We start from the raw sequence: 12,904 nt of genomic DNA on the forward strand, positions 1-12,904 counted from the left end.
CTGAAAAAAAGAAATTTATAAATAATAATAAGGAAATTTGAATTACTTGAAACAAATAACTACCTAAATCTGAAAATGAAGTGTTAAAACGGGTAGCCACTTCTTGCTGTCATTACAAACATCAGGAAGAAAAGAGACTCAAATTCCAAGGCAGGGTAGGAAGTAAACAACAGTAGAAAAGCCTATATTAAAAAGTAGACTTTTGAGTCGAATAAGCCAAATAATCTTCTTTACGTTTGGACACAAACTGTCAAATCTGTCCAGAACGACATGGTGTTTAAACAGAAAGGATGAAAACAGTGTTCAACAGAGGCTGCACACAGTCACGTAAAAACTTAAATTCACAACCAAGCCTGCAGTAAACTGTATGGTTTAAGCGTTGTAAAAGGACAGTACTGAGATGATGTCTGAGCCCAGCAGCCGTCTACAGTTTGAATACAAACTGGTCACAACCGCATGGTCCTCAAGCTGTCATTAGAACACAAAGTCTGACATGAGGGGAAAAAACGGGTTCAAGTTTTCTCAGCTGTGATTTTACACCAACACAGAGCTCTGTTTCTCCCGGGGGCTGCAGAGGGGGCTGGCGTAGTAGAAACGAACAACTTTGAGGGAGGAAATAAAGCACAGAAACAAAAGTTACATGAACATTAACGTTAAAACTCACCAAGACTGTTCGTAGACCCATCCATTTTGGAGTGTTGTTCTCTTCACAAGTTTAGGAAGAAGTTCATACTGAGGGCTGAAGAGTCCATTCTGGTCTAGGCAGCTCTTCTGAGCCCTGGTAAGCAGCTCTATGGTCAGACAGAGGGGAAAACACAGAGCGGAGGAGCACACATGTGGACGAGAAGAAGAGTCCTCTCCAAACTCCTCTCCCCAACTACTCAACCCAGGAAATGATCTGCGCAGCTGCAGAGAGAAAGAAAGAGAAAGAGAGAGAGAGAGAGAGAGAGAGAGAGAGAGAGAGAGAGAGAGAGAGAGAGATGGTTATCACAATTACTTCTTGTTCCCTATATAGTGCACTGCGTATGTAAAAGACACTGGCTGAATAAAGGGTCAAAGAGCTTGTGACTGAGCAGAACCTAATAAAGGAAAAATATGTTAATCATCGCTGGTGATTAAACAGAATTTTAGACAAAATGCCACATTTGAGCACTTTTCTATTTACAGTCCAATTTACATTTTTTCCTTCATTTGGTTCTTTTGTTATCCTTTATAAATAAGATTAGTAAATCATTTTAATCCAGCAGAGTGTCAACATTTTTAGCATAATCATTTTATATCAGGCTTATACTCATTATTATATCTCTCATAGTTGTTGGTAATATTTGTATTAGTGTGTTTTCCAGAATAAACGTCTTTGTGAATTTAAAATCTGTTTGAGGAGATTATAAATGAGTTATTTCCTGTACTCAGGACTGTAATCTGAGTGGTCCGATGTTGGACCTACAGTGGTCTACAGTCAGTGGCGTGCCAGCCTTTTTATGCCAGTGGACCGATATATGCTCGCTGTCTGGGAACCTACATTTGCACTACTTAGGGAATACAGAGCCAATTGAGATGCACCCAGTGAGTGCGTGAAATTAAGAGGCTTTACCCCAAGAGCTCCGAGCAAAAGCACCCTTTTTTGCACTTATAAAAGTGTTGCTGTATAAAAGTGGCGCCAAAACGTTGCAGTCCAAAACATAAAACAAGATAACTTGACAACAATGAAACCTAAAGAAAAGCGGCGTCTTTGCGCCCTCTCGCGGAGAGTTACAATTTAAGTTACGCTTAAAATATGTTCACTGTTGTTCTACAATTACAAAAGCAATCCATCTGTTGCTCAACTCTTCAATGATCATGACCCCCACAGGAACACCAGAGCATGTTTTATTCGGGTGTCAAACAATTCTCAGCATTACAATAACACTGGACTGAGCAAAAATGAGCTGAGGGTGTAGAAACAAGGAGATAGCTTTCATGTTATGACTGAATTAGGTTAAAACAAATAAAACTTAGCATAATATGCTCTTATATAAAATACAGAATCTACTGTAAGTCTGCTTAAAGTGGTGCTGGTGGTAAGCTGTATTGGGCAGCACAAATGAGTCCTTTAGTCCTTAGTCACTTTAGTGCCTTGCGGAAGTATTCGGCCCCCTTGAACTTTTCAACCTTTTGCCACATTTCAGGCTTCAAACAAAGATATACAATTTAAATTTTTTGTGAAGAATCAATAACAAGTGGGACACAATCGTGAAGTGGAATGAAATTTATTGGATGTGTCAAACTTTAACAAATAAAAAAAACCTCAAAAGTGGGGTGTGCAATATTATTCGGCCCCCTTGCGTTAATACTTTGTAGCGCCACCTTTTGCTGCAATTACAGCTACAAGATGCTTGGGGTATGTCTATCAGTTTTGCACATCGAGAGACTGAAATTCTTGCCCATTCCTTGCAAAACAACTCGAGCTCAGTGAGGTTGGATGGAGAGCATTTGTGAACAGCAGTCTTCAGCTCTTTCCACAGATTCTTGATTGGATTCAGGTCTGGACTTTGACAACACCTGGATACATTTATATGTGAACCATTCCGTTGTAGATTTGGCTTTATATTTTGGATCATTGTCTTGTTGGAAGATATATCTCCGCCCCAGTCTCAGGTCTCTTGCAGACTCCAACAGGTTTTCTTCCAGAATGGTCCGGTATTTGGCCCCATCCACCTTCCCATCAATTTTGACCATCTTCCCTGTCCCTGCTGACGAAAAAAGCAGGCCCAAACCATGATGCTGCCACCACCATGTTTGACAGTGGGGATGGTGTGTTCAGGGTGATGAGCTATGTTGCTTTTACGCCAAACATATCGTTTTGCATTGTGGCCAAACAGTTCGATTTTGGTTTCATCTGACCAGAGCACCTTCTTCCACATGTTTGGTGTGTCTCCCAGGTGGCTTGTGGCAAACTTTAAATGAGACTTTTTATGGATATCTTTGAGAAATGGCTTTTTTCTTGCCGCTCTTCCATAAAGGCCAGATTTGTGCAGCGTACGACTGATTGTTGTCCTATGGACAGACTCTCCCACCTCAGCTGTAGATCTCTGCAGTTCATCCAGAGTGATCATTGGCCTCTTGGCTGCATCTGACAGCCAGGTTTTGGTAGATTTGCAGTGGTCTGATACTTCTTCCATTTCAGTATGATTGCTTGCACAGTGCTCCTTGGGATGTTTAAAGCTTGGGAAATCTTTTTGTATACAAATCCAGATTTAAACTTCTCCACAACAGTATCTCAGACCTGCCTGGTGTGTTCCTTGGTCTTCATGATACTCTCTGCACTTTGAACAGAACCCTGAGACTATCACAGAGCAGGTGCATTTATACGGAGACTTGATTACACACAGGTGGATTCTATTTATCATCATCAGTCATTTGGGACAACATTGGATCATTCAGAGATCCTCACTGATCTTATGGAGTGAGTTTGCTGCACTGAAAGTAAAGGGGCAGAATAATATTGCACGGCCCACTTTTCAGTTTTTTATTTGTTAAAAAGTTTTGACACATCCAATAAATTTCATTCCACTTCACGACTGTGTCCCATTTGTTGTTGATTCTTCACAAAAAAGTTTAATTTTGGATCTTTATGTTTGAAGCCTGAAATATGGCAAATGTTTGAAAAGTTCAAGGGGGCTGAATATTTCACAAGGCACTGTATCTGCAGTTTCAAGATGGATTCAAAAAAAGCATTTGATTGTAGAATGATTGACAATATCCCACCTGCACATTTAATCTGATGCATCTCTCTTTCTTTATGTTTATATTTTCTTATGACATTTGTATAGTATTTGTTTTCTTTTTTAACCATTTCACTGTGATTCTGTACCTGCAAAAATATTTTGATTAATATGTGATTCTTTCAATATACAACTGTTGATAATAATGGAAAAAAGAAACTCGTGGTACATGTGAAGAAGTAGGATCTTATAATGCTGCCAACCAAAACAGCAGGCAGCTAGGCATAGTACTTGGGGGTTTTGTGCTTTGCTCAAGGGCACTTCATTCATTCATTGTCTGTAACTGCAGGTCAGGGTCACGGTGGGTCCGGAGCCTACCCGGAATCATTGGGTGCAAGGCAGGAACACACCCTGGGGGGTCGTCAGTCATCCACCTACCAACGTGTGTTTTTGGACCGTAGAAGGAAACCATCGCAGCCGGATGAAACCCACAGGGAGAACACACAATTCAACAGTCACCTGAGTGGGACTTGAACCCACAACCTCCAGGTCCCTGGAGCTGTGTGACTGCGACACTACCTGCTGCACCACCATGGCCGCACCAAGGGTACTTCAGCTGTGGATAATTTTTTCCTGGCAATTTGGGAAATTATACCTGTGAACCCCAAGTGTCAAGCTTACCTGTCTAACCTAAATTGCACTGCTGTATCTTGCATGAAATAAGCAATGCAATGTGAAGGCTGAGCATTTCTGCTTTGAAACTAGTGTTCCAGACAGTCATAAACAGACAGATTCAAACAGCCAAGGCATAAAAATAAAGGACCAATACCCACAACTTACAGGGCAGGGTTTTCAATTTGCCAAGCGGTGAATGATAAATTAAATTTAGAATTATATTTAAGCCACTTTCAGCCACTTTTTTTCTTGGCCTGAATGCGTCATTCTATTAACAGGTAGAATTTTAGAAGCTCAAGCTGTGATTAGGGGGGATGGGGGGGGGGGCTGTTTCTTTCTTGTGACTTGTCCCCCACCACGGCGGAACTATAAACTGAGAGTAAAGGTTTCTGCTCGGGCTGGACGTAGGGAGACCGGTGTCTGTAAGAGGAGGGGTTGGATACTAAATTAGATTTTATTCCCTACATAGTGCACATCATAGATAGTAAAACTATGGCTTTTAAAACCACAAATTGTGCATTGTTTTACAGATAAAATCGGTGAAGTTGTCGAATGAAAATAAGTGTGTTTTTATTTAACATATAATGCATTATTTGGACATTTACGACCATCAATTTGCACTATATATGGTATAGTCAGCGAATTGGGCGCGACCTCAGAGGCTCTATGAGAAGGAGGAGGGAGTTATGGCAGCGTGTTTTTGTTGAAGGAGAATTGAAGTTGAAGCGTTAGACCACATTGGTTTATTATTAAAGATCCGCTATTTTCCAGTGAACCTCAGAGAAAAGACCTCAGGCTGCAGCAGGACATGCTTTAATCCGGAGTGACCATGGTAAAGAAAGAAACAGAGTCATAGCTTTACCGATTCTGTAACTCAGAATGAACTTAACCACAGTTTACCATCTAATTATGCAAGTGTATTGAATGTTTGTTATATTAAGTATGTGTTAATTAGTTATATACTGTTATACATCTATCAGCCATATCATTATAATTTCCCACCTTGTTTCTATACACATTTTTCATATACATACCTGTACGGGAAGCTCCTCTGACCATACTGGAGCGCTATGTAGATCTACAATTACAGTCTGCAATCCATTTGTTGCTCTGCATGTAATGTTTACCCCTTTTCATCCTGTTCTTCAATGATCAGGATAACCACAGAGCAGATATGATTTGGGTGGTGGATCATTTTTCAGTGACACTGACGAGGTGGAGATGTGTTAGTGTTTTGTCGTAGTATGAGTGGACCAGACACAGCAGTGATGCTTGAGTTTTAGACACTGTGTCCACTCACAGTCTTGTAGATATAAGTTCAGAGACAGTAAGTCATCTGTTGCTGCAGTTTTTGTTACTTGTCCTCTAGCCCTCCCTCAGTGGTCAATGGACACCCACCAATGATCCACCACCCAAATCACACCTTAATGTGGAGGTTGTGACCATTGAAGAGTGAAATTGGGCTTACAGTAAATGCAGAGCAACAGATGGCACATAATATATATTTGTAGAAATGCAAAATGCACCTGTATGGTTAGTGGATCTGAGAAATGGATGAGGAGTGCATAAATAAGCAGGCCATGTTTATTTTATTGCTGATTAGTGTATCTAGATAACGTATGACTACAACTGAATGTTACATGAGTTAACTAGTTATGTCTGTGTAATATAGCTGTATATTAGCTCTAAGTACTCTGTAATTTGTAAATGTAATTCCATTTCTGTATTCATGAACCTGTGTCATGATTTGTCCCAGAAAACGTGTATTATTTTGTTAATAGTTGTCTAATGCCATTATGCTGTTAATGGTATGTGTAGTTTGGATTACTTTTCTCCACAGAAAGGATGATATCTCACCATGAAGGTCATCAGTCTTCTTCTACGAACTCCGAACATTGGGTGGATTGTTCCTTTCTTCAAGACACCCATCAAAACCAGTTGTGTTTATGCAGCTTTCCTACAGTCACCGGTGCCTGCACTCTGCTGTGGTCAGGTGAGGATTGACCTAACTGTTCGTGCTGGGTGTTTAAATGTGTGATGTAAAACCTCCAGCACAGTGAAGGTTCTGATCCAGCTCGTAGAAAGAACTATGAAGCCAAATCCTAAATTAGTTATCTGGTTAAATTGAAAGATCCCAGCACTACAAAATGAAAAGAAGTCTAGTCTCTATTGTATTTTAACCTATCATTCCAAAATTGCCTTAGACTCCATAAACTTACATATCTCATAGACATCTGCATTAGCTAACATAATGAAGAGTGTTGGGAGGGAGGGCCAACTTACTCATCCAGACAGAGCAAGGCCAAATTTGTTCTCTTGGTCTACGGACCTTGGATGTCGGTTGCTTTGTATTTACAGCCAGATATTAGTGAAATCAGGTTTGTTTTTGTTTTTTTGTTCAGGTCATTTAATTTTGAAACTGTAGGCGCCTGTCTTTTTTGACACATCTTGTTTAACCAAATAACTTTAAACTGCCATATAGTGCATATAAAAATTTCTGTAATTTTGTGATTGGTTAAGGGCCCGCGGTGGATATATTGCGGTTCATCACTTTACAAGGACAAGCGAGACAGTGCAGAACTCAGGAAAATATTTGAGAATGAAATAGAGAAAAAGGACAAATCTTTGGTCACCCACGATAACCTGTTTGAGCAGATGGCTAAAGACGCAAAGACCAAAGCCAGCTTCAAAAGGGTGGTGGATGTCTTCAACAAGAAGGACATCAGGCGGCGGGGACATGTGGAGTTTATATACGCTGCTCTGAAGAAGATGCCAGAATTTGGTGTCGAACGGGACATTGTTGTCTACAACAAACTCTTGGATGTGTTTCCTAAGGAGGTTTTTGTTCCACGGAACTTTGTTCAGAGGATGTTCAATCACTATCCCAGGCAGCAGGAGTGTGGCGTACAGCTGCTGGAGCAGATGGAAAATTATGGTATGTGCCTTTCTCTGGTCACAATCTCCACAGGCCATAGCAATTACATCTCATTTAGCTCAACTGAAAATGTCTTTTTGTTTGATTAATGGAGTGCCATAATTCTGTTGAAACAAATTTGAATGAAGTAGAGTTGACCAGTTAGTTTACATAGTGGGCAGTTTTGTAAGTCGTACTGTGCCTCAATGTCTTGCAGTATACTTAAATAGAACTATATATATTAGAGAATGCAGTCTTTAAAGCTATACAGTGTTATTTTGTGTAAATAAATCTTTACAGGAAAAGATTCTTAATCTTTTTGGAACATATGAAATATAAAAGCCTTTGATGTGATGCCAATGATAAACGGTGAATTACTGATTTATATCAATAAACTCATGTCTTATAAATCATTTGTAAGATGCCACATTGTTGTTTGATATCTGCATGTTTGTGTGTTTGCAGGAATTATGCCTAATGTAGAAACAAAGGTCCTGCTGGTTCAGATCTTTGGAGAAAAAAGTCACCCCATGAGGAAGTACCAGCGTATGATGTACTGGTTTCCCAAATTCAAGAACGCAAACCCGTTTCCAGTGCCCTACGAGCTCCCGCAAGACCCCGTTGACCTTGCACGCTTCAGTCTGACCCGCATCGCTAATGACTTGGATGCTAAAATCACAGTCTATCAGGTAGCTACTCTCCATGTCCATGTCATTTAGTTTTTCAGTCAATTAGTAGGGTGTATGTCTAATAACCAAGCTAAACCTGGTTTTAAATTGTATAAGATGAGAGTTGTGAAGACTGCAGTGTTGCTCACCCTTTGCCATCCATGTAGATATCTTTGCTGTCCAGTGAAAAACATGGAACTTTGTGCAACTGCACAAAGATGGAAAACGTTTTTTAACTTTCCTAGGACATCAGTGTACAAAGATTTTATCCCAAGTCATTTTGGAGTTTTAGTCGTTATCTGTGCCAATTCCACCATTTGGCTAACCTCCTCCAGTCACAAAACCTACCAAGCTGAGAGGGTGAAAGCAAGCTCACACTTCCACCAGGACATCTGAAGCCAATATCCACTTTGTTTTTAAACTGTTAATACTACACCACCATGGTACAACTCGGCACAGTAACTGCCAGTGAGTGAATGGGAATAGATGGGACCATCGTGGCCATCCTACACACTCTCAGACATCTGACCCCTGATGGCTGTCATTGGGATTTGATCTTGTGATCACCTGGTGATAGAACCACCACTCAGACAGCTGCATTACACAAAGGAAACACTGTAAATGAGCTTTGAAATGACATATTACAGACACAGGGACCTTACCTTTGCACATTTATAAAACCATTGGTAGGCTTTTCAGAACTGTGACCTGTTAATTCTGTCTGTGTTTTCAGCTTCCAATAAGCGACATCACAGAGACAGGAGAGGAGCTCACACTACCACATATTGTTGGTATGTTTAAGCTTCATTCTTTTTCAGTTCCATGAATGTGCGCTCTGGTCTCTTTTAAAGCAGCTCTAGGTTAATAATAGGTGGTACATAAAATAACAAAATCTGTAGATACCTTATCTACACTTAAGTGTGAAACCTGGGCTTAATTCACTCTCATTTATTCTAGCTGTGGAAATCTGAAACTCAGGGAAGTGGGCTTGGTATGAGATGGTTTAGAAAGAATGAAATAAAGCTTTTATTTAAGAGTTCTCTCTCTTCCTCCATAACAGGAATCCAAAGCCCTGAACAGCGCTCTTTGCTTGCCAAGCATAACCCAAACAAACCTGTGTTTGTGGAGGGCCCCTTTCCTCTGTGGCTCCGGAAGACGTGTGTTCATTATTACCTGCTCAGAGCTGACCCTGTACCTCCTGAGGAGAAGGTACTACATGACGTTTTTCTTTATTTTAGGACTGGTATTACACTCCTTATAATCGCAGTGGGTCTGGAGCCTACCTGGAATCATTCGGAGCAAGGCAGGTACATACTCCGGAGGGGGCGCCAGTCCTTCACAGAGCTGATCAGTGATTTCTGCTACTTCCTATTAGTGTTCCTATTGTGGATGCAGCTGTTCAGCAGTGCACACACATCTTGTATAATCTACATAGAAAAGCATGATTTGCCATGATTTGCAAGATCTGCTAAACAAGTCCACGGTCACCATGCCCAAGTGTAGACAACAGAGGTATAACTCCCACCAGCACTGGGCTGTGGCGTAATAGAACTGAGACTTCTAGAGTGCAACATCTTAAAAATGTGAGGTGACTGTCTACCTTTGTCCACATCAAGTGGGTAGATTTTGTTTGACACGTGCCACAAATTAGATAATTTAATCTCTCATTTCTTACCTTAATTTCATATACATAAATAAAGTATTTTCTCATTAGGAATCTGCCCCATTTCAAAATATAACTTAAAATATATAATTTTATATAATGGGTGTTAATATTTAACATGTATTTAAATAGGCGCAGCAGGTAGTGTCACAGTCACACAGCTCCAGGGACCTGGAGATTGTGGGTTCAATTCCCGCTCCGGGTGACTGTCTGTGATGAGTTTGGTGTTCGCCCAGTGTCTGTGTGGGATTCCTCGGTGTGCTCTTGTTTCCTCCCACTGTCCAAAAACACGTTGGTAGGTGGATTGGTGAATCCAAAGTGTTCATAGGTTTGAGTGTGTGAGTGAATGTGTCCCCTGCGAAGGAATGCCACTCCCTCCAGGGTGTGTTCCTGCCTTGTGCCCAATAATTCCGGGTAGGCTCCAGACCCACCACAACCCTGAACTGGATAAGCGATTACAGATAATGAATTAATGAATGTATTTAAATTTATATTTAGAATAAAAAATGAGGATACTTCAAGTGCTACAAATGGTTCACTGTAAATTTAAATAGCATGGTGCGTAATTGTTTTCACTTATCCTATTGTTTTTTTAGATAGTGGAGGAACCTGATCCTGAACTGATTGGTCCAGAACAGAGCTGCTTCTACCCTCAGCATCTAGACCTTGACCTTAACAGAGACCTGGGTGATGATGACAGCTTTGATGTAGATGATGGTGAGCTCAACCTATAGTTTTAATGCATAGGTTTAATAAGGGACAGTAGTGTCCTAATGGTTAAAGAAGCTGGTGTTGGAGTGAAGGAAAAGAGCTGTGACCTACCTTTAAAAACAAAAACCCTTGGGCAAGGCACAATAACCCCAACTGCTCCCTGAGCACTGGGGATGGCCGACCTAATGACAGTGTGTATATATAAACTGGACCCAGCGATCCCGATAGGGAAACCTGTGGTCAATTGTGTAATTTCATGACTTTCTAATCGACTTCTTGGGCGGTGAACACCAGGAAAGTGTAATATCCGTAATATCTGTAGCAGCTGCACTGGGAAGAAGTAGGAGGAAAAAAAACACTGAGAAGGATCTTGCCCAGAATGTAAACGTTTTTGCATTGTTGCACTGGCACAGACTAAAATAGGTGCGAGTCTTCCGTGCTCAGTTTGGCTTTTTTTTAAATCACCAATATTTGCTAGAGAATATTTCTGTTATATTCATAAACTCTATATAATATGCATTTTGAAACTCTATATAATAACTATATTCTGTGTGATAATATAAGATATAGATTTAATAATAAATTATTATAATTCTCCACATATATTCTGGCTTATTCTCCCAATGGCATTTTCTTCATTAACTAAATGACAATATTATTTAAAATGATATATATACACACACACACAAAAAACCTGGTGTTCATCACTTGTTAAGAGATGATTACAGGTCATTCAAAGATTATGGAAAATAACGACTTACAATAATTCATAAAATGAACAGCAGCAGACATCTGCCACAATAAATTATGACTTACCTTAAGAACAGCTATTTTACACATGTGTGATATAAATACACATCATGATTAACAAAAGATTATACTTTTCTTTGACACAAGCCTGTCAAAGCATTTTGAGACACACTGGGCAAAGCCTGCTTCTGGATTATTCTGAGCTGCTTTATCATGTCACCTTTAGCATTTTTGTGGAAAAATGTTTATTTTTAAACTTTGAAGAGATTTTCACATTTTGCGTTTGGCCAATCGCAGATTAGAACAAGTTGTCTATTTTTTGCACCAGCCCAATCTGTTCAGAGTCCCCAATGTGCATCAGAACGTGAGGTGTAGGAGATGTTCTCAGTTTGAACTACTGTTGGTTAGAGATTTTAAAGTGCATTTTGAATATTGTGGTGCTTGTTTCTGTTTAAAAAAACCTTTCTGTTAGTTCATTAAGCTTTTGTTAATGTCTCTGGTTAAGCGTTCTCTTCTTTGAGTTAAAACACAGTAAGAGGAGTTTAACAATGTACATTACAACACTTGTAACAACAAACTTCTTGTAAAGAGAACTCCACTCTCCTTAAACCTTAATTTTCATCTGTAGATTCATAATTACATGGACTTTCATGAGCTGGACAACAACCCATAGGTGGCGAAATTAGACACTGCCATACTGACATTTTTGCGCTTTAATTTATGCCCTAAGGGCTTGGTGAACAAGAACAAGCTGAAATTATCCCAAAAACAACATTAAACCCCTAAAAGAAACAAAAGTAAACTTAGAACTATTCTGTTTTTCCATTCCTTCTGAGATTTTCACACAATATAATCCCACCAATGGCATTTTCAAATTGGGTTATAAAATAACAATTGAGACACGATTTTCTTATTATGCCAATCTGAATTACTGGCTGACACACACTATATGACACTAACTAATATCTGGTCTTTTTGGACCTTCTTTTGTCCAGTGGAGGAAGCTCCAGTCTATGCCATGTGTATGGCAGGTCAAAGTGACCAGGCTACCCTTGCCAGATGGATCAGCAGCCTGCAGGAGACCAACCCCATCTTGGGTCAGATTCCCACCATTTTCCGTCTGGAGTCTGGGAGCAGAGAGCTCCAGACAGCTGCAGAAATGCAGCATGGACCAGAGCAAAGTGCAGCACCAGGAGAAGAACCGGAGAACTTCACCATAGAAGAAGAATCACTGCGCTCTAAGAGGATGAAACGATGAGTGGACTGTAATTAGACACTTTTCCCATGGGAAGTGATATGGATATAGGGCACTGGGCAAATATCATTCATTTCATTAATATGCAAAATGTCCATGGATTTCATATTATTTATTTTATTCAGGAGATATTTCTGTCATGCATAAGGAAGGGAAAGTCAAAGAACATAAAAAATACAAATTCTGGAAGATGACACACTGTCTTCGTCAGATGAACAATACAACGCTATGGGTCTGTAGCTGATAGACCATTAATTAGTACAGGAAATAAGGCAAAATAAGATTTATTTGAAAATGAGGAAAAAAATGAATTTTAATAAAGGTAAAATATAAAAAATATTGTAAGAAAATACCTGGTGGTTAGGCATCTGTAACTGTTATATGTTTAACATGTATTTAAACATGGCATATTGACAAATATGTACAAATAAATTAACTACTGTCTTTGACTTTGACAGAATTGATTGTCTCTGGGTGTGAACAAAAACACACAAAAAAAAACAACTATAGCTAGTAAAACTAGTGAGCAATAAAAACAGACTTACACCTAAGCAGCAAGGTGTA

The 12,904-nt window shown here is 39.7% G+C and overlaps 2 protein-coding genes across 5 annotated transcripts in view; one reads left to right on the forward strand and one right to left on the reverse strand.

Annotated features, from left to right (window-relative positions):
* Window positions 1–897, reverse strand: part of eml3 (EMAP like 3) — a 42,023-nt gene extending 41,126 nt beyond the window's left edge. For both annotated transcript variants that reach the window (XM_066680469.1, XM_066680470.1), the window contains exon 1: window positions 665–897. In XM_066680469.1, the coding sequence (XP_066536566.1) occupies window positions 665–689 (25 nt within the window). In that variant the 5' untranslated portion in view covers window positions 690–897. The remainder of the gene's footprint in view (window positions 1–664) is intronic.
* Window positions 898–4,826: 3,929 nt separating this feature from the next.
* ecsit (ECSIT signaling integrator) lies at window positions 4,827–12,715 on the forward strand. Of its 3 annotated transcripts, none has more exons than XM_066680722.1 (8): window positions 4,827–5,211; window positions 6,220–6,372; window positions 7,035–7,314; window positions 7,759–7,982; window positions 8,695–8,752; window positions 9,022–9,170; window positions 10,221–10,341; window positions 12,081–12,715. In XM_066680722.1, the coding sequence occupies exons 2-8, from the start codon at window positions 6,238–6,240 to the stop codon at window positions 12,341–12,343; spliced, it is 1,230 nt and encodes a 409-aa protein (XP_066536819.1). In that variant the 5' UTR covers window positions 4,827–5,211; window positions 6,220–6,237; the 3' UTR covers window positions 12,344–12,715. The 3 variants fall into 3 exon arrangements, with proteins under 3 accessions (XP_066536819.1, XP_066536818.1, XP_066536817.1); XM_066680721.1 differs by having other exon boundaries at window positions 4,830–5,211; window positions 6,198–6,372; window positions 6,900–7,314; window positions 12,081–12,711; XM_066680720.1 differs by having other exon boundaries at window positions 4,831–5,211; window positions 6,900–7,314; window positions 12,081–12,708.
* Window positions 12,716–12,904: the final 189 nt, after the last annotated feature.

The sequence above is a fragment of the Hoplias malabaricus genome, chromosome 9 (assembly GCF_029633855.1).
Source record: "Hoplias malabaricus isolate fHopMal1 chromosome 9, fHopMal1.hap1, whole genome shotgun sequence".
Classification (NCBI taxonomy): Eukaryota; Metazoa; Chordata; class Actinopteri; order Characiformes; family Erythrinidae; genus Hoplias; species Hoplias malabaricus.

Bases quoted from the DNA above. Each gene is read 5' to 3' on its own strand.
- ecsit (XM_066680721.1), top strand. From the start codon at position 6,238: ATGAAGGTCATCAGTCTTCTTCTACGAACTCCGAACATTGGGTGGATT. The intron at 6,373-6,899 runs GTGAGGATTGAC...TGATTGGTTAAG, and splicing joins CTGCACTCTGCTGTGGTCAG to GGCCCGCGGTGGATATATTG. The intron at 8,753-9,021 runs GTATGTTTAAGC...CCTCCATAACAG, and splicing joins CACACTACCACATATTGTTG to GAATCCAAAGCCCTGAACAG.